The sequence below is a fragment of the Rattus norvegicus genome, chromosome 12, assembly GCF_021556685.1.
Source record: "Rattus norvegicus strain SHRSP/BbbUtx chromosome 12, alternate assembly SHRSP_T2T, whole genome shotgun sequence".
Taxonomy (NCBI): Eukaryota; Metazoa; Chordata; class Mammalia; order Rodentia; family Muridae; genus Rattus; species Rattus norvegicus.
Genome location: NC_141545.1, coordinates 13,909,849 through 13,933,985, shown reverse-complemented (window position 1 = coordinate 13,933,985; position 24,137 = coordinate 13,909,849). Strand labels below are relative to the sequence as shown.

At 45.7% G+C, this 24,137-nt stretch overlaps 1 protein-coding gene and 1 long non-coding RNA gene across 6 annotated transcripts in view; one reads left to right on the top strand and one right to left on the bottom strand.

Moving 5' to 3' along the window:
• Window positions 1–24,137, bottom strand: part of Flt1 (Fms related receptor tyrosine kinase 1) — a 173,375-nt gene that overhangs the window by 95,739 nt on the left and 53,499 nt on the right. For all 4 annotated transcript variants that reach the window (XM_087579212.1, XM_087579213.1, NM_019306.2 and 1 more), the window contains 4 exon segments: window positions 23,621–23,738; window positions 20,997–21,166; window positions 19,974–20,133; window positions 2,654–2,768 (listed from right to left, as the gene is read on the bottom strand). In XM_087579212.1, coding sequence (XP_087435338.1) covers window positions 2,654–2,768; window positions 19,974–20,133; window positions 20,997–21,166; window positions 23,621–23,738 — 563 coding nt within the window.
• On the top strand, window positions 7,319–11,778 carry LOC102547586 (uncharacterized). 2 transcript variants are annotated; one of them, XR_015634606.1, is made up of 3 exons: window positions 7,319–7,411; window positions 8,327–8,526; window positions 8,701–11,778. It is a non-coding gene; the product is annotated as an uncharacterized LOC102547586 (long non-coding RNA). The 2 variants fall into 2 exon arrangements; XR_015634605.1 differs by having other exon boundaries at window positions 7,319–7,759.

The window sequence follows — 24,137 nt, the reverse complement described above, 5'->3', positions numbered from 1 at the left end:
ATTTATCACAGGCCTATGTGCAGAGGAACTTCCTCCAGGTTATTTCCTGTTTGCCACAGGAAGTAGGTAGGATAAACACCACTAGCGCCGTTTCTTCTTTCTTCGGAGGAGCCGAGAGATGTGGACCCTATCTTTGCCCTCGGTTGGAAGGAGGAGTTTGACCCTGCGGCTCCCGAACTTGGGCGGTACAAAGGCCGACTGTGCACAGGAGTTCATCTCGGAAATCTTTAGCTCAACTACAGAATTACAAGACAATGCATTTATTTCCAGCCTGAGTGGAAAATTTAGCTTTTTTTTTTTTTTTTTTTTTTTTTAATCTCAGACAAGTTTTTCTCTGCTCTCACAGGAGTTGGTTGGGTTGTTTTTTGTTTGCTTGTTTGTTTGTTTATTCAACAGGCATTATCTATGGAGTTAGTTAACTGCACGGGGGTCACAACCACTAGGAATCTCAACCAGCTTCACCCCCATTCAATTTTATTGCTCGTTGTACCTTTTTTTTTTTTTTTTGTGGTAAGAAAAACAAAGTAGAAATCCCGCTTTGATCGAGACCATCAATTCTCACTTTAAACTTCCAGGGTTAGGAATACATTCTTCTCCTGCATGGTCAGGAAGAACTGATACCAGTGACATCATCTGGGAAATCTACTAGGGCTTCGTGTGGCAGTTCTAAATGGTTCTCTAGTATTAGTGAACAATTTCCACCCACATCAAAAAATTCAGCTTTCTAGAACTCCTTCTCGGCTAACTCACTCATTAAAGTCTTTCACCAATGGCTGGACACCACAGGACTTTATAGCTCCTGTGTACTGGGGTGGGGGAGGGGGAGGCTACAAACCACCCCAGCTACTGCTGTGCCTATAAAAACCATTCCAAATTCCTAGCTAGTGACTGTTAATGTTATCCCTGAATGGACTCATTAATTGTTTAGTTTTGGCTTAGTTAGCCACGAGACTGCTGAGTTTTGACTCGAGAGACTTTGCTTAGAATTTTTTTAAAACTCTTTTATGCTGTGTCACTTGGGCTGCCCATGTTTAAAATGGGGAAAACCTCACTGGCATGCCAAAAAAAGGATGCTGACATTAGCATCTTCAAAAAGGCTTAGACACGGAAAACTACAGGGCCAGCGTGCTGGTGCATACAGTTAATCCCAGCACTCAGGCGGCAGAAAAGAGAAAATGGGAGATGGGGAGCAGCTGGAGTGGTAGCTCAGTGGTTAAGAGCACTTGTCCTTGCAGGATTCAGGTTTGGTTCCTAGCACCTACGTAACAACTCACTGCCATCTGTAACACCAGCGCCATCTCCTGGCCTCCACAGGCAGTGCATGCACATGGTGCACATACACACATGCAGGCAAAACTCACTTACCCATAAAATAAAAACAAGTAAGTCTTAAAAAAGAGAAGAGGGGCTGGGGATTTAGCTCAGTGGTAGAGCGCTTACCTAGGAAGCGCAAGGCCCTGGGTTCGATCCCCAGCTCCGAAAAAAAAGAACCAAAAAAAAAAAAAAAAAAAAAGAGAAGAGTGCAGAAGTTATTTATTGTTGCTGAATCCTATGTAGAGAGGACAATGCGTCTATTTGTCCTTGCGTTCAAGACACAGCAAAATAAATGGATATTTTAAGCATCCCTACTTGAGCAGACGGTGGTGTTTATACAGATATTCTCTACTTCATAGCAAGATGAGCATGTAAATGGATGTTTTGATTTGTTAAACCATGCTATCCCCATGCCAGACAACAACTGATTCCTAAGTAAATCCTTCACTACCTCAAACAGGTTAAGCGTCAGGGTTTGCAGCCTACGGGGACTTTCTAATTCACAGGATACCAGCTCTTTCCTATGCTCCCTGGTTAGTCTGGGGAATCCCGATAGACGGCGTGTGTTTGCACACCCAGCCTAGGCTTCACCTGGCTGAAGGGCGAATATGGTATTTTCTGAGATAGGGGTGTTGAATTTTGGTGCGAAGCCTTGAATTAGTTTTTATTTACTGGGATCCCACTTCCTGTCCACTAGCAGGATCCAGGCACAGTTGAAGGCTAGAATTAGCTGGTGTTGCATGGGATTAATCCCAGCACTTGTGTGGTCTCCAGGTCCCACCCCAACGGTGCGACTGTCACGCTAATTGACAGAGAAGTCAGTTGGTAGAGGTTGGAGCGTGCAGTTGGGAGAGGGGAGCCGCTGATGTGCAGCAGCCCGAGGTTCAGGAAGAATGGGTTCTCCGGGCTGCAGGGCTAGCTCAGTGGTTATGGACGTGTATTGTTCTTGCATGGGACCCAAAATTCAGTTCCCACTTCCAGGACCCACATGGGAGGATGAGAGAGGAGGCTTACATCCATCTCTACCTCTGGCTAACAGGAAGTCTGACATTCATTTCTGGACTCAGAGTACTGCATACACATGGCACGCACACACACACACACACACACACACACACACACACACACACAAACACAGACATATGTATAGAGGGAGAAAGGAGGAGAGAGAGGAGCATCAGGGGTCTGAAGAACACAGTCAGGAAAATGCAGCCACTCGAGCAGTGAAGACACCCCTCAGAGATTCGCTTCCTCTCTGAATTTTGAGCTCTTGCATTACTTGTGGGTCTCGTAAACCCAGAACCAGACTAGCCCACCATTTGTTTCATATGAACAGTACCTTATTGGTTCCTTCTATGACCATCATGCGCTGAGTGATGCCCTCGATTCTGTTTCCTATGTTGCTGCTGGAATCCAGGATGAAGGATTCTTCACTCCCAAAGCAGAAGTCATTCCTACGAAAGAGAAGAGGTCATCGCAAGGTTGCACAGAACAGCCAGTGATGTCGAGTGAGGTGGAACGGACAGGATCGGTCCTCACTGAGACAGCCGCAGACTTTACGAGAGTCTTCTTCATCTAAGACCATCCCCTCCTCCTCAGAAACTACAAGTTGCAACTGTATCCACCCAGCAGGGAGACACTCCCACAGTGAGAAGATCTAAATAGTAAGGAAAATACTTAAGTTAAGGCATTTAATGCCTGGATTTCCGTTAGTTCTCAGTGGATGGAAGTAACATTCAAGTGTGTGTGTGTGTCCCCTCACATACAGGTTTGGGAGGTGTATATTGTATTAGTGAATAAAAACCTTGAGAAAAATAATGGCATTTCATGTGTACACAGGGTGGTTTTCAGTCATAATATTTAGTTACACACCCGCCTCCCACCCAGGGCTAAATAAGTGCCCATGGAAACAAACATCTTGGAATCGTTTATTGTATTTAATTAATTTCTCTCCAAGTCCAGTGTTATCACAGCCCTAACTTCTTAGGCTTCCAGTGTTTAATTATCAAAGGAGAGCGCTAAGAGTGTTGACTTCTAAAGGCTGTGAGCTCTCTTTTAATCTTTAAAATAACATTTATTTCTTTCTCGTTTCTGCATGGGGGTGTTTCTCCTGCACGTGTCTTTACAACCCGTGTGCCGTGGAGGCCAGAAGCGGGTATCGGATCCCCTGGAGCTGGAGTCCCAGGTGGTTGTGGGTGTTGGGGATTGAACCTGGCTCTTCTGCAAGAGCAGCCAGCGCTCTTAAGGCTGAGTCATCTCTCCCAGCTCTGCTCTCCCTTTTTGAGCATTCCACTGCCCTGTACTCTCACCAGCTGGGCTTGAGCTTTTGCTGAACAGAAAAGAGTGCTGCTTGACACTAGAACATGATTCAGGCAGAATCTGGATTCTCAAACAAGGAGGAATTTTGAACCCCAGTTTCTAAGTAGCCCAGAACAGTGAGGACTTACAGGAGATAAAAGTGGGAGAGGAAAGCCGGTGAGAGAGACAGGGAGAGAGGACAGGAGAGCCTTCAGGGGCCTTGAGCTGGGAAGTAACTCCAGAACATTAACGCCCAGTCCTCCTTCCATTATATGACCCAGGATAGTCTTCCTGCATTGCACTCACCAGGTGTGGCTACGCTGTCTATCCACCCAGGTGTGTGTATGTGTGGTGTGTGTATACATGTGCATATGCATGGTGTGTGTATGGCATACATTCATGTGTGGTGTGTGTGTAAGGTATGTGTGTATGTGTGCATATACATGTGTATATGCATGGTGTGTGTATGGTATATGCTTATGTGTGGTGTGTGTATGGTATACGCTTATGTGTGTTATGTGTGGTGTGTATATGGTATATGTGTATGTGTGGCGTGTGTTATGTGTGGTATACATATATTTGTGTATGTGTGTATGTGTCATGTATGATGTGTGTGTGTATGGGTATGTGTGTGGTGTGTGTATGTGTGGTATGTATGTATGTGTAGTGTACGTATGATATGTGTGAGGGGTGTTTGTGTGTGTGTGTGTGTGTGTGTGTGTGCATGTGTGTGCGCACGGGTGTTCCTAAGGATAGAACCCTGGGCTCAGGTTACATGAGTTTTCACCACTGCCCAGTTTCATAGTTAGACTTACATGCTTCAATGGGGATTTCTTTTTTTTTTTCTTTTTTTTCAGAGCTGGGGACCGAACCCAGGGCCTTGCGCTTGCTAGGCAAGCGCTCTACCACTGAGCTAAATCCCTAACCCCTTCAATGGGGATTTCTACATCTTCTAAATCACTTTTATAACCAGACAGTTTCAGCAATTGAATTCTGTGCCTGGGCCATATGTTAGATCTCTCCAGATATCTAAGTTCAGTTTCCACCACCACCACCACCACCAAAACCACTTTATAAATAAATGAAAAGATTTAAAACAAAAACAAGCAAACAAAACAAGGCTGATCTTTCCTCGAGGGCACAAGTGTGTGTGCGAGTGTGTGTGCGCGCGCGCATGTGTGCGCGTGCACGCACTGGAGCAAATGTATGTGTGCCCTCAGAGCTGTGGCTTCAGCCACTCAGGTGCTCTTCTGACTGGGCGAGAAGGCTTCATATGCCTTCTTGTGTCCCTCAAAGCACTGAGGAGGATAAGGGGAGTCTTTGTCAAAGATCTTAAAACTTCTCATACCCCATCTTCAGGAAATGCAAAAAAAAAAAAAAAAAACAAAAAAACATTAGAGCAAAGCAAGGGAAATACAGTCAGCTCAGCTTGCTTGGGGCCACCGGCCTCTGAGCCCCTTCACCCACTGCCACTCTTGCTCTGAGGACAGTTACCAAGGCTCAAGTTCTACTGTGGAAACCACAGACTCCACTTGCTTGCCAGGTCCTCCGAATGAAAAGGCCAGGTTCTGTGGCTCTTTTCTAATTCAGGGGCTATTATTTTTTCCCTCTTTGTCACTGAACCATAAAAATAGAATGTCATTGAGGACCTGCTTCCATTCCGCCACTTGAAAAGAGACCGAGGTGGGGGTGGGGTGGCCGGGGGGGGGGGGGCACTTGCCTAAGTCTTAAGAATACATCAAGCTCTTGAGGAAGTAGATTGTGCCATGTTTGAAGATACAAAGATAACCACGGTGCTGGGAACAGTCTTGAGGGAGGCGGAAGGCGAACAACAAGAGGAAAGCAGAGCTTGCTCCTGGTTTCCCACAGGAAGCCCACGGCAGCTCCTGCTAGAGCAAGATAAGAAAGCTCCCATGCACTATTCTGAACAAGGCTGGCGTTATCAGCTTTGCTCTGTCCTCTGAGTACTGCAAGCCCCTGTCCTTTCCTAATGAGCCCCAGGACTCCCCGCTCTATTTGCATGCAGCGTGTCAAGCACAATGAGGCGGAGGTATTTATAACCAAGTGAAGGAAAATAATTCTGGGGGCAAGCATGAGTCCGTGCCATCTCTGCCCACTGCTCTGGGGTTGAACAGCTTCATTAGGACGAGAGACCAGTATAAATAAATTAAAAGTTAGCCAACTGGGTACCAACATATGGAGCTGAGCCCCACATACAACATGCCCTTCTGCTGACTCCAATTGGGACTGCTCAAAGTTCCTAGTTCTAACGTTGTTCTCCCGACACACAGCAGGGACTGCTGCCCTCTCTGTGAAGACGACGGAGACCTCTTTTTTAGATTCGTTTCTGGATGGGGGTTTGCCCTGTTCCCTGTTCCCTCCTGGTTCTTTTCTAACCCTAAACAAGGGGCAGGTTGGGCCCTCTGAAGAATAGCAACACAAGTCAAAGCTCCCATCCAGACAGCGCCTCTGCACACAATATCTGCTTTTCCTTCGGGCACATTTCCGAATATCACACTTAAGTCTTCTACGTTGTGACACCCACAGACGCTCGTCACACACCAAGAAATGACTGCGCTTGGGGGCTCCTTCTAGAAAGTTAAAATAATTTGCTTATCATTGTTGCATGTTTGAGTTTGCAAGGGTCGACCGGCGGCAGAATGCATATGGAGGTCAGGTTTCCCTCATGTGGGTTCTGGGGTTGAACTCGTGAGGTAGGGCCTGCGTGGCAAGCGCCCTTACCGGCTGAGCCATTCTGTGAGCCCCACAGTGCTGCTCTGTGTAAATCAAGAATGCTTTCACAGCTCTGTATTAATACCATTCCAGCATTGGGAAGTTTTGTGGCTCTCTAAGCTTTTTCTTTTCCTTCAGGTTTTAATAAACATCGCTCATCTGTGTGTGTGTGTGTGTGTGTGTGTGTGTGTGTGTGTGTGTGTGATTTCCTTTTATAAACTGCTCTCAGGGTTAACAGATACTACAGTTCCTGATATCAAGCCCATTCCCTGTGGACTCTTAACACACACGAGCATGATGTACACTGTGCACTCCACAGCAACCTGGCTCTTCCGTTTGTGCTGGTTTGGAACAGCGTTGATTTTCAGGTTTCCTCAGTACCTCCTGTCTCCTCCTCCCATCTAAAACTTGCATCTGTTCTTTAGCTGCTGGTGACGCAGCCTTCTCTTCTGAGAATATGGGAGACATGCATCTCTTTTAACAACTTCCGTAGAGAACTGAGCTGAGTACCCCTAGGGTAGGGATAGAGGGGCAGTAGTGAGCTGAGTACTACAACACATACTGAAAGCTTACATTAAGCCAAAATCATTGCCCAAGTGTATTAAATGTATATTTAAAATTTAACCAAGGAAAAAAAAACCAAGACTCTAGAAAGCTCTATAAAGCTCCCAAACCAAATATTCTCCCCGTTTCTTTGATTCTGTTCTGGCTAGTGAGCTCTGAGGATGAGCATGAACTGTGCTAATGTGTTTAATGAGAGTTCATTGCTTGCACTAACCAAGATGAGACCGTAAAGAACACGGAATCTTTTCAAGATAGGACACAAAAACGGATGAGACTGTAAAGAACACAGAATTATTTCAAGGTAGGACACAAAAAAGGGGTGAGATCATAGAGAACACGGAATCATTTCAAGGTAGGACACAAAAAGGGATGAGACCGGAAAGAAAACGGAATCATTTCAAGGTAGGACACAAAAAGAGATGAGACTTTAAAGAACACGGAATCATTTCAAGGTAGGACACAAAAAGGGATGAGACTGTAAAGAACACGGAATCATTTCAAGGTAGGGAATAGAAAGGGAAGCGAAATCGAAGCTGTAAAATGTTTTTTTTTTTTCAAGCAAAACAAAACAGAAACCAGAAAGGAGAAGAAAAACTGTTTGGAGGCTGGCTAGAAGGCACACCCAGGACCAGGCTGGTTGAGGTCTCATTATGGCCTCCGTCCTGCGGTAGGGCCTGATGTAAACATCTCACGGCTACTGTGGGTGTTATGTCAAAACACTGGTGACAGCGCATCGGGAGCAACAGATTGATAAACTCTGCCAACACTCTTCCCTCCTCTCACATTCTCTTCAAACAAATGAAACAAGTCTGGGGAGAGGATGCTGGCAGGAGAGGCGTGGGGTTGGAAGGTGTGTTTAGACAAAATGGTTCCTGCTCCCTTTGCTCAGGAAGAGATCCTGGCCCTTCAGGGTGGTCACGGGGTCAGGCCAAGGGGACTGTGGAGGACTGACTTTATTGAGAGACCTTGTGACGCCTTGGAGGCCATACTGAAAATTACTTCTTGTCTCAATGAGGGGGGCGGGGTAGTGAAGAGAGTTTCGGGGACTGTAGGCAAGCTTTAGGTCAACTCCTTGGACAATGGTGGAGGGGATCCAGAGTCCCGGGCCGCCCTTGTTTAGATAAGACCTTTTCCATGAGTGCCTTGGCTTGCCAGGCTTCCTGCTCTGGAGGCCTCATGGTCCATTCACACTCAGGCCTGTCTTCCAGCCTCTGTCTCCCTTCCTCATGCTAGCCTCTGTGCTTGGCTTATAAGGATGGGCTTGGACAGCTACTGTCTCCCACCTTTCCAGGATCTTCCAGTAGGCTCAGGGCTCCTTATCCCTACACTTGGGTGGACCGGGAGGCCAAAAGTGTTACACACCCAGATAATAGCCTCAGTGAGAACATTTATTTTCTTCATTCATTTTTCTTCTTAGTGAAGGACTGTTTGGCCTGCTGAGGAAGGGTGATTTTTATAAAGAGATCTTTAAGGAAATGTTAGGAGTGGCTACCAATAATATCCTTTAGCACATGCAGGAAGGACATTCAAGAACCCTCCAATCAGTCAGTGAAGAGCATGTCAGATTATCACCGTGTTTTGTTCCTGCAGAAAGGAAGACAGCTAACTTGATACACGGTAGGGCATGGGGTCATGGTTTAGCACAGGGGTGAGGGAGCTGGGGGGATGGGGTGGTGGTGGGTGGCTTTTGGGCAGCAGATGTCTGACTATGAGAATCTGACTATAGGAATGATGGTCACAGCAACACTGTCAAGGCCTTTCCAACCCTTCTGCCTTCTTGAATGATTTCAGACTTTTTTGCCTTTGGATCACGGATGACAAAATCACTTGTGACAAATTCTGCTGGGTGTACTGTCATTGAACTACACTGAGACGTGTCAGAATGACCAGCCCTGAGGCCTTCACTGTAGCAGAAACATGGCTGAGGAATGCCCTGCTGTGCTCAGAGAGCCCAAGAGAAGTCCTATTTCTCGGCTCTTAGCCTGGCTTTAATCTCCTGGAGCTTTTACTATTGCAAACATTTATCCCCACTGTCTTGCTCTTGAGTACTTCGTCTGAACGACCTCTGATCTACGGCAATGGCCGTGTTCTTAGCCTCGTAAACAGCAATGAACCAACCCCATGCTACTGTAGCTTTCTGGTTTTACTGTAGTTATTAAAAAGCAAATAGAAAAGATTTAAACAATTTAAAGATGATCCTTTTGCCATGAACAAGTATCACGGTGCTAGCAAATGGGTTAATTGAGCCTCAGCATTGTGCCTGGCACACGGGAAGCAGACTGGAAAAGTCACTAGTCATCTGGTGCACTGAGAGCTACATAGGAGCAGAGAGATTATGATGTTGTACTAATCATTGTGACCTTTCTGGCCAGAGAGCCCACCTGGGCTCAGCTTGCTACCAAGTGAGGTGACTGAGTCCGACAGAATGGTTGATCCAAAGGTGGCCTTATACTTATCAGGTGCCAAATTGCCATGGGTCCCTGACCTCAGATGTGCTGAAGACAGGCCCTAGTGACCATCAGATGACCTCAAACCACCTCTTTAACACCAATCACTGTGCCGCACCATCGGTGTCCGTCTACTCACAGTGACAGATATAAGTGGCGACAGATCTGATGGGGACCTCGATAAAGTCGGCTTGGCATTATCAGTGCCTGACAAAGTGATGTTCCTGGTCAGTTTCAAGGCAGACAGGGATGCTGACATGTGAAAGAGGCATCTTCTGGTCTAATGAAAAACAAAACAGACCAATGGTGGTCTTCTCCACTTCCCACAGGTGGGCGAAAGCCCTGGCTTGGAGTTACCAGCACTATTTTAAATTACTCTTTTTTTTTCCCCATTGCACATTCCCTTTGCACTTCTTCTGAAACACGTGGTTTGCTTCCTGCTGCTATTGAAGGATGGCCTTGTCTATCAAAGAGACAGGTCAAATTTATGGAAAATACCAGAACACAGTGGAGAGAACACGCCAGCAAACCACCAAGAGCTGTAAGCCACCGAAGATTACACAGGACTGGAGTCTGAACACTTTGTGGCTGAAGAAGAACTGGATCCAGTAGACACAGGCTGGTGCAACCCCACTGACCTAAGTCACTGAGGCTGTGCGCTATTTCCGGTCTTATTTTTTTGGAATAAGTTGTCAGACCTATTCAAAGACACAGGCGTGCTTCTTGGGAGAACATTTGCCAAACGTCATGGATTGTCTCGAGAGACGGCTCCTGGTCAGTCCACACAGGATCTCACTGTGTTTGACACCTCTTTGGAGGCTATGCTTTTTGGCAATGGAGCCGCCCCAGAGTCGCCTAAAGGATACTCTAGAAGATCTAGGCAACTTCCACCAAAAAAGCTCAGCATGTGCGATGTGCCAGCCACAGGGCTGAGTGTATCACACGCATCATCCCTCTTCTCCCACCCCCACTCCCTGTGTCAATGCTGACTCCATTGCACCAATGAGGAGACCCAGTCTCAGAGAGGTCTAGAACCCTACGGCTGGGAGATGACAGCGGGAGGCAGAGCCCGACCTTTAGCATAACATCCTTAAGCTGCAGGCCGTATTTCATCCTAACGCCTTGCACGACTGGCTCTTGTAATACCGCAACACGGGCTTCTTAAAACATACCAGCTTTTGACCAAAATTACTCATGTGAAGGTCTAAGTGGCCACCATTTTAATTTTTGGGAGGGGAGGGGAGGGAGAGGGAAGAGAGGGTGGGGGACACAAGGCTGGAAGTAGACACGTGAGCTGCTTTCAGCCACCTGATCCCAGTGACCCTGGATGCCACTCACTGGCATCTTTTTCTGGCACATCCTCCAGGACTGTATCCTAAAGAGGTCCTTGAACCCTAGGGCCTGAGTTGGAAACTGGCGGTGATAAAATCCCTGCCCCGTAGAAATGCTGTGGTAATTAAATGAGATAACACATGCATAGAACACACGGGAGTCGGCCACATCTGCTAGGCAGGTGGCTAATTACTGTCATCTATAAAGAAAATGAAAACGGAACTGTAAAGCCAGAGGTTTTCTAGCAGCCAGGACGGACGATTTAGTTTGAGACCATCTCTACCCACTCTGTTATCTGTTTGCCCAAGGACTTTCCCACACCCCCAAAGGCAGACCGTGAAGAAGGCTGGGACAAGGGAACATCAAGACCTCAGACAGAGGCCCATTCAGCTTCACAGTCTTGGTGCTTAGACACAGAAGGCCTTTCAGGGACTCCATGCCTGTGACACACGCTAGATCTGAGCACTAGTAGGTAGTCTGCGGAAGGACATCTGTAGGAACGAAGAACTTCTGCTCGACAGACAGTAAAACTTCCCAGGCACTGGCCAGGGGAGTTGGGGGAAGGGTGGTGGTGAGTGACATCTCTACCCCCAAACTTTGAGGCTGTAGTAAGGCTTGCCTTTCCGATGGTACCTTTTTTTTTTCTTGGAGCCAAAGCTGATGAGCCAGACAAGTTGATTTTGAGGCGTGTCCTCTCTAAGTAGACCTCAGTCACTCCTGCTCTATCTCTGTCCTTTTCCATATGACTTTCCCAGACCTCTTCGTCATGTTCAGGGCCCAGCTTTTACCTTTTCCCATGGCCCCTCCTCTAAATTGCTGAACTGGTCATCAGCCACCCTGACCCATTTTGGTCAGCCTGGTGCTGGGCGCTGGCCGTGGAAACCCAATGCCGTCCTGGGGTGCAAGATAGTAATGAAGTGGAAACAGGGACACGGCCTGAGGAGGGCTTGAGTGCTTGCTTGGTCCTAACCCAGAACATTCATGAGCAAATGGGGCTCTTCTGCCAGAAATAAAACATTCCCGCACAGTGAGAAAGCCACAGAGGGTCGTGACTGTGAGGGCCAAGCATACAATAAATGGATTCACTAGCTCTGTGTCTCCCAACCCACCTCATTCAGACGCCACACTGGCTGCTCTCGCTCCGTCCAAAGGTCTCCTCCCACCTGCAGAGCTGAGCTCCAAACAACCTGCCTGCGTTCAGTCATCCTCGACCTGCACTACCGACCTGTTTAGCCCCTCCCCTTTATGCTATAACCTGAGAAACAAACTCTGAGCTCAAGGCTCCTTCTGGCCAAGCAAGAGAAACTACAACTCCCATAGACAGTGGCCATGTAGACTAGAGATAAGCAGAGGTTTTGACACCAGAGGGATACACCCGTCAAACCGATGGTGTCTAGACAACCCAGTAGACCATTGTCTTGAAGGACCAGCTATAGGGAATGTGGAGAGAGATGAGAGCTAAGGGTAGGTGTTGCCTTGTGGGTACCTCTTGGGCTACAGTCTACTTTCTTTCCATCTCCACTCACTGGGTTCTGTTCTGTGCCAAGGGGGCCCTGAGTTCTATGAAAACTGCCCACTGAAGTGCATATTTCAACAAACAACTCTACCAGGTCAGTGGTTAGAGATGTAAGACATCCTCATCCAAGCACAGATACAGGGTCCAGCCTGTTTACTGAGGATCTTGGGTCAGATCATCACTCTCCAGATTCACGATAAAAAAAATGCTCATCCCACATATAAAAGTCTCTCCCATTTTCTCGAGGCATTTTCTTAAACCACGTGTCATGAAACAATACCAAACCCTGCTGAGAAGACCCCAATCAAACCAGTGCAGACTTCCCAGGACACGGTGTTCTGGCTTAATCTAAAACATATAATGAAATGTGTGATAGCAATTGTAGGAGACAGTTAATCATTAGAAACAATTACTTGTTGGGTTCACTGCTGTAGTATTAAGAGTGGGAAAAGAGATTTTGTAAAGCTTGGGCAAGTGGAGAAGGGGCATTGGTCTGGAAGATGGAGTAGCGCTTCTGTTCTCAGGATTGTGTATGAAATATTAACGAGGGCCGTTGTGTGGACACTCGCGGTGGGCCGTATGTGGGGGAGCTTCCTCATCTCACAATTATCTGTGAGAACTCAAGAAGTGTCTCATTAGTCAGTGAACATTCCCTCTTGGCGACTGATAAAAGTCTCTTGTATCAGATGGCCAGTTTTATTTGGCCAAGTTTGCTCTCAAATGTCCTGCTCAAGTGGCCTGGGCAAGTGGTCTTCTTAAATCCTCATTTGGACTCTAGGTTTTGTTTGTGGCCAATTAAAATTCCCCACAGGATGTCTTACTGGAGTCCTCGGACTTAGACACACTGCAAAGACTGGATGTCAGAGCCTTGGGTGCAAAGTCTCAGTTTTCTTTTCTTTTCTTTTTTTTTAGAACAGTGCGGTAGATATTAAAACAGGAGGGAAGTGATCATATTTATACAGAGGGAGCCTTCTTAGATGGCCAATACCCTCAGACATCTGACCCACATTTTGCCCCCAACACATGTGGACTCTTTGGATTTAATTATGAAAACTCTCCTTCTGAAGAAAGAGCAGAATGCAGGGCCTAAAATGGTGACATCACAAAAACTAATACTTGTTCTTGCCAGCTGTCGATTCAATTGGGTCCTTGAGGACATTTCTAATTAACTACCAGCAACAATTGTCTTGTTTGTGTCCTGTTCATTCTGCATACGCCACTGGTGCCCACACTATGATTCTCTGGAATGAGCTATCCCTGACACATCCCTAATGACCCTGGCTGGCTTTTCTTGCAGATTTGCAAATCTAAACAATAGGGGGATGCAATTAGGACAGCCCTTCTCCGCCCATCTTTCCCGATTTTGTAGGCCACCCCCTCCTCCCACAGAAGCAAAGGGCAAAGGACACTTAGTCCTGGATCGGTGAGCTTTCTGGGATGTGCACCCCAACCCTTCTATCGGGTGTTTCAGAGATGGGCTGTCAAAGTGTCACTGAGAGGCAGGGAATAATGTTTTCTATTTGTCTTCTAACAGACGTAATTAGGTTAGACTCCATACGTGACCTACTTCAGAGCTTTAGAAATAGCAGTTTTAGGGTCCATCACAGATTTATTGATTTTTTTTTTCTTAGACGACTGACCAGTTTAGCCAGGAAAGTCATAAAGGTGATTTAGCCTTCTACAAAGTGAGACATCAGCATTGTCTTTTCCATCTTAAGGGGGCTCATGGGAAAAAGACAAAATAAGGCATGGGAAGTTTTAGAGACGGCCAGACAGAGGTGATATGCTCTTCTGGGCTATGGCCACCAGAGATGGTCCAGGCTCGCACCAGTGGACATGTGGGATGATGCGAGTGGTGGAGGGATGGTTACACACTCATATTCTCTTCTCTCTCGTAAGATAGAATTTAGGGTTTCAAACACACTAAGCAGGTGCACTCGAGCATCACCAACCCTGCCTCCCCACCACCCACTCGGTAATTATTTGTGTTAAAACCACAGAGCTGATTCTGTTTGGCAGAGTGTTATCCACATAAGCACCCTGCTTTCACCCACTAAGATGTTCTGTTCACTTGTCATTAGTCTCCAGTTATTGGTCAAGTTAATTCATAATTTATAGGCAGCAGGGGGGCAACTGCCCATGAAGATCAGCTGGGATGTTATTTCCTGTTTTTGTTTGTTTGTTTGTTTGTTTGTTGTTTGTTTTTGGAAGGAGAACATGCAACGTGAAGTGATTTTCTCATTGAGCTCCTCCCTCCTTGGGAATGAGAGGAAAGGAGACACCAGCTATTGCCATTGACAGAGGGCAAGTTGCTCATGTTAACTAATTAGCCAGGGTGCACAGAGGTCAGGGGTAGTGCCCAGAGCAGACCCCATCTCCTCGATTGCTGGGCCTCTAGCATCATAATAGTTTGTAGTAGATTGTCTGCAGGTGCACACCCAGGCCCGATAAGTAACCAAATAAGTCTGGCCCTACACAGTCAGAACAAGTGGCACGTGATGCTTGACGCGGCAGTAGCTACGACATTTGAGTGGTGAGATAGTTGACATCACACAGTTGGGTTGGCCACTGATGACGTGCGAAATCAGTGCATGGGATACAAGTAATATTAATGTGATTCCTAGAACATTTCATTGGCGGTCACCGTTTTGGTTTTGTCTTTTTGTTTTGGACAGGATTGTATTAAATAGGTCTGGCTGGGCTGGAATTTACTACGTACACTAGGGCTTGCGGCTCACAGTGATTACCACCTGCCTCTGCCCCCCAAGAGCTGGGATTAAAGGTGTGCACCACCATGGCCAGCACGGTGCATTCTTAAAAATGACAGTTTTGCAAAGAAGTCCGTGCTGTCTAACATTTTCTCCATTGTAGACACTAACATAAGTATGCTTTGTGAGTGTGTCTATGATAAGATCGATGCCACTTATTACTCTGAACTTAAAACAGTGACCATGGTTGCTTTCTTATTGCTCTGATAAAATACTGACCAAAAGCAACCCGAGGCCAGGAGAAGGGTTCATTTGGCTTTCAAGTTCTGATCCATCATCATCCAGGGAAGCCGAGGCAGGGACAGAAGCAGAGGCCATGGAGGAACGCTGCCACTTGCTTGCTTCCTCTGGTTTGCTCAGCTACCTTTCTTATAGAACCAGGCCTACTGGGTAGAGATGGCACTGGCCACAGAGAGAATGGGTCCTCCTGTGTCATTGAGCAGTGAAGAAAATGTCCCACGGTCACGTCCCCAGGTCAACCTGACAGAGGCAATTGCTCGGCCGAGAGTCCCCCTTCCTAGGTGTCCTTAGGTTTGTGACAAGTTGTCAAAAGCTATGGCCAATAATGAGAGATAATTAAAGTGACTCGGGCCTACAATAAAGACCCAGACACAGGTTAAGAGCAAGCTTGAGTTTTAGAACAAGTTAAAAAGCACATGAAAACCAGCCACGTTGCTCTGGCTACTAGTGGGGGAGATGACCTAAGCTAGACGAACGTGAGCTCAAACATCATTATCAGTCACCCGAGGTCTTGCTGGCATCAAAGCACAAGCAAAGAAAAGCAGCCTCTGAACATCGGTGCTGATGACTGGGAGCACAGGGAGGTACCGCCCACACCCCTCTCCTCATCCTTTCTTGGGAACTCCCTATTTCCCGAGAGGGACCCCTTGTTGCCAGCCCCGTGCTGTGGCTTGTCACTGCAGACAGCAGCCCCTTGGCCTGCACAGTCTTCTTCAAACCGTCCCCACACATGAGTGTATGAATGCTTCAGCAAAGCTCACCAGGGACTTGCCACTAAGAGTAGTGCCTTTGGCTGCAGAGATGTCTCCGTGTTAAGAGCACTGGCTGCTGTGGTAGAGGATCTGGGTTCAATTCCCAGCACCCACATGACGGCTCACAACCATCTGTGACTCCAGTTACAGGGACACCTGACACTCTCTTCTGGCCTCCATGGGCACTGCATGCACACGGTACATATGCATACACGCAGATACACACCCACACACATAATTTTTTTTAAAAAAATCCTTAAAAATAAGTAAAAAGAATATCATTTGGCCCAGGGGGCTTACTCCTATTTTATTCTGTAAAATCAAGGGACAAGTAGATTCAACTGAGTATGGGCTCTGGGAGAGGCAGCTTGCTCTGTTCCCCTCCTCCCAAGCCTTATCATTCTTACAGGGCTGGACAGAACGACTTCCTGCCAGATGGGAAAGGATGAACAGTGTGGTCAGTTCCTGGGAGTCCCATCATGCTTCCCACCCACCTCTCTGTTCTTCCTTTTACTTTTATTTCAGTCTTCTTAGTTCCTTAAATTTTTTTTCTTCCTCTGACCTACTCGTATCCGCTCAGACTTACTAGACTTCTATTTTTAGAGCAAAGCAAAATTGCACTTGGCTTCCCATCATCCCTATTCACTTTTTAGAAATGGCCATTAACGTTTGTCACATGGTGAAATTAGTTCTGGTAGGTTAAAAAAAAAAGTTCCCCTCGATGTTCCTCAGAAGGGACTTAGAATGGGTCTCTGAGAAACGTGGTCCTCCAAATGCTAGTCAGAGCCCAGTCTCAAATTTCTGTTACCGTGGGCTTTCCCCAGGCATGTTACCTCTGCTCGTGAAGTGTATTTAATCGTCTTGACTTAAGTTAATGGATGATGTGTGGAGGGTATCCACAGTTCATACTCCTGCAGAAGCTTCCTAGGTTGATGCTAGGCTTACCACAAAAGAGGGTCAGCAAATATCTAGATGTCTCTATTGATGGTTAAGAATCAAGAAAAAAATAGTCCCCAAACCCCTCTTCACTCAGTACTAACAATTTAATTCTATTACATTTACCAGAAATTCTCTCCTTCTCTGAACACCTTACCATCCAAATACATAGGATAAGGAAATGGGGGATCTTCAGTCCCTTCTCCTTGCCCATTAGTTGTAGAAATGTATATAATACCCACATTTTATTCTTAGTGCTGTTTTAAAAACCAGTGCTTAAAACCCTATAAACTACACATGTAACATGGTGCTGTGATCCTTCCAAACTCATACACAATGCATCGTTCAAATCGGGTTAGACATGGCTGCCTCTTCGAACATTTGCCATTTATTTATGGCAATAACGCTGAGTATCCCTTCATAGATCTTCCTGTGTTATAGAGCAGGTAACTGCTATCCTACTGTGCGATAGGCCGCCAGGGTATCTTACAAATGCTTTATAAGAATGAGTTACAGGGGAGACAAAAGCCACAGTATTACTCAGTTGAAACGAAGTTCATTTTCATAAACTATTTTACCCCAGATTTTTACTAAGAAACTTTAGGTTCATTGGAGTGCTGAAGTTTTAAAATATTTGTCAGATTCTAAAAAATGCTGAAATTTGAGTGGCCTGCATCTCTTTTTGTATTAACTTGGCTATATTAAGTGGCTGGTCTTGGAAATCCAATTAATAGTGCTGGGACACCAACACAGACCAGTGCTTGAGCTGTGGTCCTTTGTAGATATGCATTCGAATTAGAGGCTCGGATGTAAGTGCTAACAATTACCCTGCACACATAGAAATACTATATATGTGTAATATTTATGTATGTGTGTATGTGTGTGTAATCACTCAGAAACGTTGGACATATCTACAATAGAAGATCGTGTAGAGACACTACCATGTAAGTATATAACTCGGAATACGCACAGACATATCCTGATTCGTGTCACCAAGGGTAGGGCCTATCTACAAATGAATGAGTTAATCCAAGCATGAAGGCACTTGAGAATTCTTAGTAATGACAGATGGGAAATCTACCTTTTCCCCCTCCAACGCCCTGTGATAAAGTCTTCTGTTGTTATCAGTGTGCAAAGTCTCACCGGTGTCTCTGAATACTTCTCACTTAGCCAGCAAGCAGCAAGCCCCCGGCAGGGCTCAGCGAGTGCCCTCTACCCAAAGAGCAAAGCTGCTTACAGATGTCTACATGTTAACAGATAATTTCAATCAACATCATATTAAAAACAAAAAGGAAGGAAGGAGAGAGAGAGAGAGCGCTAGCATGGGAAAGGGTGAAATCTCACATGTCTATCTTGTCAGTTGTTAAATGAGGTTAAAAATAAATAGTAAAATGACTTTAACAGAATAATTCAAACAGTCAGCAAAGACTTCCGAGTCTTGCAACGGTTTTTTTTTCCCAATGGAGTAAGACATCTTTCCAGGACTTCATGAACATTCTCCACAGAATGGGGAAAAGGTTGCACACCACAGAGATCAAAAAGAGAGGGCGCTGCATACAGCGTCCACCTGGGCCCCTCGTTCAACCCTGAACTCATCATACAGCGCCCTGTCCTCATAGCTGAAATTTTTTCCTACATAGTTACTCTTAAAATTGAGTTAAGAGCAATGCTGAAGCTTTACGTTTGATGTCATTAAAATAGAAATTTAAATATATGCATAAAAGGCTAGGCTAGCTCATAAAAAATGCAACTCTAAACTTTGATCCTAACTGACTAGTTTTCACTAGTTCACCAATGTTTGCGACAGATCCACTAAGTACGGACGCTCAACCAAAACCAGCCGAGTAATACAAAATCACAGTGGCTCACTCTCTTGTATTCTCAATGAAATGTTCACAAGTCCTTAAATATTTTGCAACATCTATTTCTATTCTTAGAAATGACTCTCAAATGAAAAAATCAGACTTATGTGGAAATAGCTGCTTCACATGAATTCCATCCCTCACCAGTAATTTTCCACTATTATCACGCTGTGTCCCAAACAAGGGATGAGGACATAGATGGAGAATCACCGTGGTGGGAAGATCCTGGAAAACCAAATAGCCATCATGGAACTACCCCATGCTTGCTTTCTGTCAGGCCAGTTTGGGAGTTTGCTTGCTTTAGTTTAATAGCAATGCCCCCCCCACCCCCAACATTCTCCAGCCAGGCAGAGTTAAAAGCAACGCAGAGACGAGATGGGTATAACCCTCGGGTACTTTCAATGTTTCAGTCTCCCGGTTGTGCTTGGCCATTCTATTCCTGTTCTTCCAATTCCCTCCCATGAATTATCACAGGTATCATCTCTCCAGACTAAACAGTCAGAAACAAAACAAACAAGGATCAGTCGTGGGCAGGATGCAAGGAAAAGGCCGGGTGCTTGTCAGAGGGTAGGCTTGCCTTCATTGTACAAGCTCATACCGAGCATTCACTAAATGACTCCGGTTAGCTGATCCAGAGCCGAGGGAGAGACAGACCTGGGCACATGGGCCAACATAATGGTGCATGACAACTGCCGCCCATACACTGTGGAGGGAGAAGTGAGCTTGAACGACGCAGTCCAGAGGGTTCACAGGGAAGGTAACGTTAAGAGCTGGGCCTTGGAGTTTGATAAAAAAAATGACTTCTTAGGAGACAGACAATGGGTGGAAGCAAAATTCAGACACATGGGAAAGCATGAGCCGAGCCCAAAATAGGAAACGGTGGCTGTGTGTTAGGAAGACCTTGGATTCCAGCCAATGAAGAGTGGAAAGACCAGGGTGACTGACGGAGAGGGAGATCTCTTGGCAGGGCTACTGGACTGGGAAAAGGTGCGTGCAAAATCTGAGTCACATAACAGCTCCTCAGTCCCAGGGAAACCTTGGCTCTGTCCCAAGGATAGGGTGTCTTCAATGAGAAGGAATTGCTACTGTCTGCCTGCTGAAACACATGGAAAGCCTCTGCCCCAAATTGATACATCTGGTAAACTCCAGCTGTGGCCATTAAAGAATCTAGTCAATCTTCAAAAATTACTCAAGACGTTAACTCTCCCTACCTTTCTTTGGAGTGGTTGTAGTGACAGGGGTGCCACAGCCACTTGATGGTAGGCTGAGGGATGCCATACACGGTGCAAGTGAGGACTTGTCTGCTGCCCAGTGGGTAGAGAGGTGGGCTTGGAAGGGACGACACGGACTTTTCGTAGATCTGAGGTTTCACTAGAGAGGAAGAGAAGTGGATGGAAGTCAAGGGCAGAACCAAGGACTTCCTCCTAGAGTTCACATGAGAGACCAGTCACATTGGTTTTGATGCCAGGAATAGGGGAGCAACACCACGAAAATGTTCACATTACACAGAAAAAAATGCATATTTGATTCCATAGTGTGACTACTGAATTGGTGATACCTTGAGTACAAAAGATAAGAAAGCATGAGTAGTCATGTGGTGTTGGTGGTCGCCTTTAATCCCAGCATTCTGGAAGTAGAGAGGTGGGTGGATCTCTGAGCTAGATCCAGGACAGCCAGGGCTATATAGAAACACACACACACACACACACACACACACACACACACACACACACACACACACACTCAGTAAAATGGTTATGACTGGTTATGACAGGGACAGTGTGGTACTTTTTTCTTTTGTTTTTCTGTGGTGCTAGGGATTGAACCAGGGCTTTGAACTTACAAGGCAAGCACTCTACTATTGGATTTCATCCCAATCACTAGAAGTGGTTTAAGATTATAAACATGTATGTGGGGCTGGAGAGATGGCTCAGTAGTTAAGAGCACTAGTTACTCTCGCAAGAGTACCTGTGTTCGATTCCCAGGCTGGGTCACAGGCATCTGCAACTCCAGTTCCAGGGGAGTTAATATTCTTTTCTGACCTGCTCAGACACTTGGCGTGCATGTGGTGTACATACATGGATACACCAAGCAGGCAAAACACTCATATAATAAAATAAACTCAAGAATCATTGTTTTAAAGTTTTCTTTGATAGTTTATACTGACTCTTGAACTGGAAAATGGTCATTGACTTGGCCCTAGGACCCAGATCTCACACGGACGTTACACTTACCATTTACGATGAGAGTGGCTGTGAGGTTTCTAAATAGCTTTGACTGTTTTATGCCCAGCAAGATTGTATAGTCCCCTGCGTCCTCGGCAGTTACATCTTTGATAATTAACGAGTAGCCATGCACCGAATAGCGAGCAGATTTCTCCGTTGCGGGTACGCCATCTTTTAACCTGTGGTTAACAGCATGGTGCATTAGTCACTCCAGTCAATACATGGTGTCACTTGGACGGCACGCGCTGTTTCTTCACAACCTCAAGTGGATTAGTGTCCAGGCTTTGGGCATCAGTGGCTTTTGTTTTTTGTTTTTAACAACTTTGGGCACTAACTGTTTATAGACTGGGTGACTTTTCATCTTTATTCACAAAGAGGATGGAATAAGCTAAACGAAGAAAAGAAAGTGGTGGCTTATTGTCCCCTCAGGGCTGTTAGTGGTTTATTGTCCCCTTAAGGGTGCTGGTGGCCATTGGAATGTAAGTACTAATTCAGATCAAGCTCTTTGTCAAGCGTTTTCTTTAAGGCTCCCTAAGAAGTACCAGAACTCAGCTGGGCGTGGTGGCACACACCTTTACTCCCAGCACTGAGGAGGGCAGAAGAGGCAGGTGGAGCTCTGAGTTCAAGACCAGCCTGGTCTGCAGAGGGACTCGCAGGACAGCCAGGGCTACACAGAGAAACTGCGCCTCAAAAAACAAAACAAAACAAAACAAAGCAACAACAACAACAAAAAAAACCAAAAAACAAACTCAAAACCAAACCAAAACAAAGAGAAGTTATGAGAACCCAAGTAAGTCGGATCGACTAAATCTGATAAAAATAAAAATAGAGGCTCCTATTGTGGGCTCATGTGGAGTTCTTATTAATTACACAAATGGTCACACCGGGTTGTCCGTAGAGAAACTGCAGCGAAGAACAATCAAAGACACCAAGCAACAGGAATTTAAGACTGTTTTGAATGTAAAATCAATGCCTTGATGTCATCTGTTTAGACAAGTCAGGTGGCTTGGCTCTGCCCTATCTGCACGCTTCTAGAAACTCTCAGGGCCCTTCGAACTCAGATAGTCTATGGCTTCATTTCATTGTTTTTGTAATGTTTGTTTCTATTTTGTTTGTTTGTTTACTTTTATTTATCTGGGTTTTTTTTTTGAGGCAGGGTTTCTCCGTGTAGCCTTGGCTATCCCAGAACTCACTCTGTAGGCCAGGCTGACCGTGAACTCAGATCCACCTGCCTCTGCCTCTCAAATGAATCCAGGCCCCTACAAGAATAGCCAGCGCTCTTAACCGCTGAGCCGGTTCTCCAGCCCCTGATTTAAATGCGCAGTTCTTTCAATGGGCCCTTTCATTTGTAGGACGCGCACCATGCTGGAGACAGAGGCAGAAATGGTTCTTAGTCAGGCCTGCAGACCTGGGGACACAACACACTCTACGGACCTCAGTTCCAAGGCAGTCAAAATAGCCATGCAGTATTTTATGATTACAAATATCATTTTAGTACTGCTCAAGACAAGACAGTATTTCAAAAATAAATATTTTATTTTATTTGTTCCTTGCTAGGTAGTTACTAAGGAAATCATCATGAATAGACAAAGGGTCTGTTCAGACAGGAAAGAGTGAGGGTGCTTTTTCTGGTCATAAAATTACTATGAACTGTTATATTAAATTTAATACTCTTTCTTAAATTACATTTTGTATGTCTAGTAGGACAATTATGAGGTCTTAATAACTTCTTAGATATTATGAAACAAAAATATCCATTAATTTCCCACTGCAGTGCTATGAAGGAATAGTATATAGTTGTAATCTGTTCTTTAATTCCCTAGTAAGTATTTGAGTTTGCTGCAAACACTGAGGGGCTGGGACCAGACAAGCTCTGGGGAGGATTCTCCAAAATGGCAGAGCTTCTGTGCTGTATGGATTGTTTTCCTAATCAACAGTGAGTGGTTAAACCTTTTGTTTAAAATGGAGCGATTTAAGCCAAAGATAATGGCATTGAAAAGTAATTCAACGAAATGACTTCAGATTCTAAACAGATTGCATTGTTTTACGGTGCTATTATACTGGTCTGACTTTTGAAGGGGAAAAAAAATTTGGGTAAGGTATTTCTGAATATGCAAACTGCAAGCCAAAGAAAACCACAATTAATTCAAGTAGGTCCACTTGTCCACACCTACAAATGAGTAAATGCTGCTGCTATCAATGTCTGTTGAAAATTCAAAACAAAGCTGGGACTTTCAAGGCAGCCTCAGAGAAGGGAATTATTTTTGGCCTCCTCGTTACAAGGGCCCATTTCTTCGGGTTAATAGAGCATGCCACACATTGGAGATGCAACCAAGTTATTGTCCAACGCATCTCAGAGAGCGCTGACATCACAGGAAGGTTTCGAGAAGCAGGAAATTAGTCATTATGAGCAGGCAAACCCTTAAGTCCTGCGTTACCCCTGGGCACTGCTTCCTGGTCCATCCATCCCTCCCCAGTGCCACCACCCAGAAGCCAACACGGTGTACAGCTCTCCACAGTTGCTTCAGGCAACTTCTCTTAGTGTCTCTTCCAGAAATGCCAGTAGCTCAACTCCATCCTCTTCCAGCTTACGAAAGATGTCTTAACTGACACGAAAATGACTGGGGCCCTACCATACGACTTCTGGCGAGGGGAAGGCCTTCACTTTCATGGACAGCCGATGGGACCGTTTTCCTGCTATGGTTTCCTGCACCTGTTGCTTCCGATGCTTCACGCTGATAAATCCCTTTTCTTTGAAAGAAGAAATGACAATGTGTGAGGGAAGCATTCATTCGCGCAAACATAAGCTCACTCCCTCACTAAGAGGAGATGCATACAGTCAACCGATGAGCACTGATGGAGTGCAAATCCAAGAGTTGGGCCAGCAAATCCTAGAGACCAAGAGCAGTCACTTGCCAACAGGAGCAACAAACTAAATCTGTCACAATAACGAGGGACAGACAGTATTTCTAAAATCTACCCAGTTGCTATAAGGAAGATGGAGAAAGACTCTGGGCTGGAAAGTCAAGCTGTGAGAACTAAAAGGACAGATAGCTCCTGACTTTCACTTGCCCTTATAGAATTTACAACCTAGAATTAAGCAACTGTTTGGGGGTTTCATGACCATTAAAGTGGGGGGGGGGGTAGAGG